This window comes from Hypomesus nipponensis, chromosome 23 (assembly GCF_054491055.1).
Source record: "Hypomesus nipponensis isolate SF chromosome 23, ASM5449105v1, whole genome shotgun sequence".
In the NCBI taxonomy this organism is placed as follows: Eukaryota; Metazoa; Chordata; class Actinopteri; order Osmeriformes; family Osmeridae; genus Hypomesus; species Hypomesus nipponensis.
Window position 1 is genome coordinate 25,114,945 of NC_140383.1, and position 6,064 is coordinate 25,121,008.

Below are 6,064 nucleotides of genomic sequence, written 5' to 3' on the forward strand. Positions count from 1 at the left end.
CTGAATACATCAAATAACAAAGGATATAGTGGATCAGGTCAGAGGTAACACAAAATAAACATACAAAAAGTGTAATTTCACGCTTTTATACGGTTCTGTCATATTGATTTACAAACAATTATGTTATATCATGTACTGCATAGCTGATTATGTGCTTTCCATAGTGAGAGCAGTATAGTTGAACACGGGCTGGGTGAGAACCATACCCTTCTGCATCTCGATGTGGACGACGTTCCGAAACGGATTGGTGCATGTCACTGTCGACGCAGATGACGTTCTGCTGTGAAACACGTGGGCCGCTGAGCCCACAGCTCACATAAACAAAGGCACATTGGGCTGTCGGAGTAGTCGATGCTTGTGTAGCGCTCAGTGCTTGGAGAGTCACACCGATTACTTGGTATTGTAGGCTGTCCTCTTTCAAGCTTTGGAGCTTTAACAGAAATTCATGAAAACCGTCCACATGCTTAATGCATGGATTGTCAACCACGTTTCTGATGTGAAAGAAGGTGAGCTTATTTCGTTTTTTACATATGATGTGTCAGAAGTCAGATTTGTGCTCTGCAAGCTAGAGTTGACCATTCCAAAAACTAAACAAAAAACACAACATTACACTGCTCGGTACTTCTGTGCTTAGAATGGATACATTTGACCAGATTCACAATCTCGGCATTTATGGGAGAAGTTGCGAAATACTTGCTTGTACTGACGCGCGCGGTGGTCTGTTCCGCAAAGAACAAACTTCCAGCAGCTGTAACTGATCAACTTTGTTCGTTTAAAATGTTTTTTTTTAAATCTTCGGATTGTAGCTTCTCTCACAGATTAAATGTGGGACGTGCATGTTTATATTTGACTGGATGTCAAGCCTAGGTGTGCGTAAATGACAGATTCTTGACGATTTCTTGGATTCATTCTCTGATGGAATAGCATTTCCCAGGAACATAAATCAAAGTTATCTATTTCATTAGGGGAAGATTCCTGAAAAGAGACGCTTTCTTGAAACCGGAATCCCATACAACATCTATCAGCTTTAGCTACCCATTTCAAGTGTCACCGAAAAACAGTAAAGACGTAAGGTACGAACTTCTAGATTCTATTTTCACACAAGACATATCACATTTAGCCCAGCATCTATCCAGACAGTTCCGATTAAAGACAGAGTAAATGAATTTAACTGTTACTTTAACATATTGAAACACGCGTAATTGTTAATAATGTTCAATTGTACAATGCAGACCCATAATTAATTTGTATTGTACTGTTGATGAATCAATAATGTGAAACTTAATTAAGAAAGTTTGTGGAAATTAAAAAATGGTGCCACTTTCGTTTCCAGCCATGCCCTGCGTCCAGGCTCAGTATGGGTCATCACCTCAAGGAGCCAGTCCTGCTTCCCAGAGCTACAGCTACCACGCCGCCGGAGAGTACAGCTGCGACTTCTTAACACCTGAGTTTGTTAAGTTTAGTATGGACCTGACCAACACTGAGATCACTGCCACAACGTCTCTCCCTAGTTTCAGCACGTTCATGGACAACTATAACACAGGTTACGACGTTAAACCGCCCTGTCTGTATCAAATGCCCCACTCTGGAGAGCAGTCCTCCATCAAGGTCGAGGACGTCCAGATGCACAGCTATCATCAGCAGACTCACCTGCCTCCGCAGTCAGAAGACATGATGACCCACTCCGGGCCCATGTACTTCAAGCCCTCCTCACCTCACGCCCCGAGTACGCCAAACTTCCAGGTCCAACCCAATCACATGTGGGAGGATCCTGGCTCTCTTCACAGCTTTCATCAGAACTATGTGGCGGCGACGACTCACATGATAGAACAGCGCAAAAACCCGGTGTCAAGGCTTTCATTATTCTCCTTCAAACAGTCCCCTCCCGGTACCCCTGTGTCGAGTTGCCAGATGCGATTCGATGGCCCACTGCACGTTTCAATGAGCCACGACAACCCCGGTGGACACCGTGGCTTGGATAGCCAGAGCTTCGCGGTACCTAGTGCCATTAGGAAACAAGCTGGCCTCGCGTTTCCCCACTCCCTGCAGCTGGGGCACGGGCACCAGTTGATGGACAGCCAAGTTCCATCGCCCCCGTCCAGAGGATCTCCGTCAAACGAGGGTCTGTGCGCAGTGTGTGGGGACAATGCTGCTTGCCAGCATTATGGAGTGCGAACCTGCGAGGGGTGTAAAGGATTTTTTAAGGTGAGCTTTCGTTAAATACCAGTTTGTGTTGTTATTACACATTTCGTTAGCATTTTTTTCATAATTGTCTCAGGTGGAAAAAAGCGGAGGCCCGTTTTTGTCAGCATTTGTGAAGGATACAAATAGGCCTGGGTGTTGTAATTTTAACATTATAACATTTGTAGTTACATATAGGCATTATAAAAATTTATGTAAACTATATGTGTCATAGTGTGTCCATTTGTTATGGTGGTGATTGTGCAATATGATAAAGATAACTGTAATAGGCTATCTTGTACATGAGCACTTGAAAGAAGTCACAGTGGCAAATGTGTATGGTCACTTTATTTCAGACCTTAGTTTAAAAAACAATATTTTTATTAAAAACCGGGGTTGGAGGCACGGTAAAATATTAATGGCCACGGAACTGTATTTACCCAAACGGTACTTTGCATATATAAACTCTAGAAGCGTGTACTGAGCAGTTATACAATATCAACCGTGTTTTAAAGCGCAACCTGGATTTGTGGAAACTCTGTTACCTATTCTGAAAATATGAATTTTTATTTGCAGCGCACCGTTCAGAAAAATGCTAAATACGTGTGCTTAGCGAACAAAAACTGTCCTGTGGATAAACGCAGAAGAAACCGGTGTCAATACTGCCGCTTCCAAAAGTGCCTTGTCGTCGGAATGGTGAAAGAAGGTAAGGGAAGGCTACTTTGTTGGTATTTGTCTGTTCCATGCAGGCAGGCTGGCATCAGCTGCGCGCAAAAGAGCAATTTGACTCCCCCAGTCAATGTTCATCTTTCACTCTTTTCAAAGCTGACATTTAGATTTTCTTTTGCTTTTGCGCAGTACGATTTGCTTATTTCATGGCCTTTATTTTGTATTTTCTTTTTCTTGAAAGTTGTTCGAACTGCAAGTCTGAAGGGCCGAAGAGGCCGCCTGCCATCCAAACCCAAGAGTCCTCAGGACCCCGCCCCGCCGTCACCTCCCGTCAGCCTCATCAGCGCGCTCGTGAGAGCCCATGTAGACTCCAACCCCTCCATGTCTGCCTTGGACTATTCAAGAGTGAGTATAAAAAGATTCAACTTCTGTCATATATTGTGTAGAAGGAAACACCGAAACATTTCTGTTGACTTATACCGTCATCAGACAACTCACTAACAACACAGAGAATGGCCTCTCTGATTTAGGTGTCCAGTCAACTTACAATTTATGGACAAAGTTTTGTGCGAGACATCGTGCACAGCTAACTTTGTCAGGCTTTTTAAAGTGGCATATTTTACTAAGAAAATTGCTTTGGAATAGAGAACTCAATAAAAAGAAGACATGAATTTAATAGTATAAAAGCACTCCCCCCTCCTAGAAATAGGCTTTGCAATTTCACGGGTTATATATTTTAAAGGACCTCATTAAGTCCTGTTTAAATTAAATTCCAGTTTCAGGCTAACCCTGACTACCAAATGACTGGAGACGACACACAGCACATCCAGCAGTTCTATGATCTCCTGACCGGCTCCATGGAGATTATCCGGGGTTGGGCCGAAAAGATTCCCGGGTTTCCTGATCTACCGAAGCAGGATCAGGACCTTCTCTTCGAATCCGCCTTCTTGGAACTCTTCGTTCTGCGTCTCGCATACAGGTAAACCGCGTAATTATGAAGTAACCTCGACTATAATGACAATCTACCCCCTTCAAGCTCCACTGCTTTGGATTTTATTGTCTACCCAATAATTAGGAGCCTCTTAAATCCCCATTTATTGCTCAAAGTAATTAATGACACCATGTTATTAATTGCAGGTCCAACTCAGTGGAAGGCAAACTGATCTTCTGCAGCGGAGTGGTCTTGCACAGGCTTCAGTGCGTGCGCGGATTTGGAGAGTGGATAGACTCGATTGTGGAGTTTTCCTCCAACCTGCAGAGCATGAATATAGACATATCAGCATTCTCCTGCATCGCCGCACTGGCTATGGTAACAGGTGCGTAAATAACCTTTAGTTAATCAAAGTTGCGTCAGAATTGAATAGGCTCTCCAACATTATTTAAAGAGTTTTAAGTAATTTGTGCTATATTAATATTGCAGAGCGACATGGGCTGAAGGAACCCAAGAGAGTTGAGGATCTTCAAAACAAGATAGTGAACTGCCTAAAAGACCAAGTGACATTCAATGGCGGAGGCTTGAATCGGCCGAACTACTTGTCAAAACTTTTGGGCAAGTTGCCCGAACTCCGCACGCTATGTACACAAGGTCTGCAGCGCATCTTCTACTTAAAACTCGAAGACTTAGTCCCTCCGCCAGCAATAATTGACAAACTTTTTCTTGACACACTACCGTTTTAAATTGACACTTGGCCATTAATGAGACCTCAACGAACTTCCACAGACTCGGTTTGAGTCAGCCTGACAGATTTTTAAGATTTCATCTCAGAATATATATAAGCTCCGTATAGGCTTATAGAACAACGATGCCAGATACATTGTGAGGATCTATAAAATAGATGCAAAGAAGAAAGAGAGGAATTTGAGCTCCCTGGTTAATTTTCTTTCATGTGATAAATTATTGTGAGTAGGGAAACGAACGGCCCACTCCGGGAAACTTCTCCCAATGGACTTCTCGACCAAGTTAAAACTGTCTTGCTACTTATATTCCTTCTTGTTTACTAAGCAGCTCCATTATCTGCTCCAATGATAATGCGTATTCAGATGTAATATATTCCATTTATATATACACATATATGATAGATTATGTGATGCGTCCAATGCGTCAGTTTATAACACTTGTACAAAGTTTGTTACGATGACAACATTTAATTTTCTTTGTTTTAATGACTCGTGCCTATGTGTTTTTGCCAGGATCCCGCGGTTTGAAAATAATCCGAAAAGACAACGCATGTTGTAGTTTTTTTTATAGGCACTTGCTATCGAGGTGATGTTGTCTATATTACACATGATATTCCGGACACTATGTAGTCTGCTAGATTTGATAAGGATTCGTAGTACTGGCACACCTTTTATGTACGATGGATATGTAGACACGTATCTCCATCTGTATAGACAATATGTAGACAGTATCTCCATCTGTATAGACAATGAGGGACCCATGGTGTTTGTAAACCTGTCACACATTCCTTGTTTGTATGTGTTGTAAGTATTGTTGCTGTTGAATATAAACGTTTCTCTATATTTATTATTTCTATGTTGCCAAAAGCTAAATTAAGCATGGTGCAATTTAAATGATTTCAATCCATCTGAATTCCTACTGAGCACGTTGTCTATGTTTTATGTCTTATAGACGTCTAGATAGTTATAATTTAAACACATCTAAAAATGAAAAACGCATCATATATAAAAGGTTGATGAGTGTATGGTACATCTTTATCACGGTGTATCATGGTGTAATAATATTAGACTATTGCAATGCATTTGGTGCCGAATTCCAAAAGCTTAGAGAGAAAGAGATATTTAATGTTTACAAATAAAACTTTAAAAATCAAATTCCCTTGCAAAACAATTTCTCTTATCCGACTTTATTCAATAACTATGGCTAGACCAAACGAAACAAATTACATTCAAAATATGGTTGGAAAAATATCCAAAGCCTGTATCTTTTAGGCCACGTTTGTTCTAAGAACGGGCGCGTTAGTTATTTCAATGTATTTAAAGCGTGAAAAGTTTCAGAGTGTGGTTGTACTTGATCTTTGATTTTGATTTTTGGAACCGACCATGTTGATCAAATTTTACGTGCTTAATCAAACAAATCAGTTGCTTAATTTACAAGTAAAGGCTATGGTAAAGCCTATAATCAACTTCTAAATCCACCGTCTAATGGCGTTGGTTATTTACAAATTATGAATCCTTCTGTCTAAATAGTAGGCTA

The 6,064-nt window shown here is 41.1% G+C and overlaps 1 protein-coding gene across 1 annotated transcript; it reads left to right on the forward strand.

The window, feature by feature from the left end:
• Positions 1 to 342: 342 nt before the first annotated feature.
• nr4a2a (nuclear receptor subfamily 4, group A, member 2a) lies at positions 343 to 5,450 on the forward strand. The gene is made up of 8 exons (XM_084689712.1): positions 343 to 506; positions 966 to 1,073; positions 1,334 to 2,205; positions 2,758 to 2,887; positions 3,092 to 3,255; positions 3,627 to 3,829; positions 3,988 to 4,166; positions 4,271 to 5,450. Exons 3-8 carry the CDS (start codon positions 1,336 to 1,338, stop codon positions 4,525 to 4,527), a joined length of 1,803 nt encoding a protein of 600 aa, XP_084545838.1. The 5' UTR covers positions 343 to 506; positions 966 to 1,073; positions 1,334 to 1,335; the 3' UTR covers positions 4,528 to 5,450.
• Positions 5,451 to 6,064: the final 614 nt, after the last annotated feature.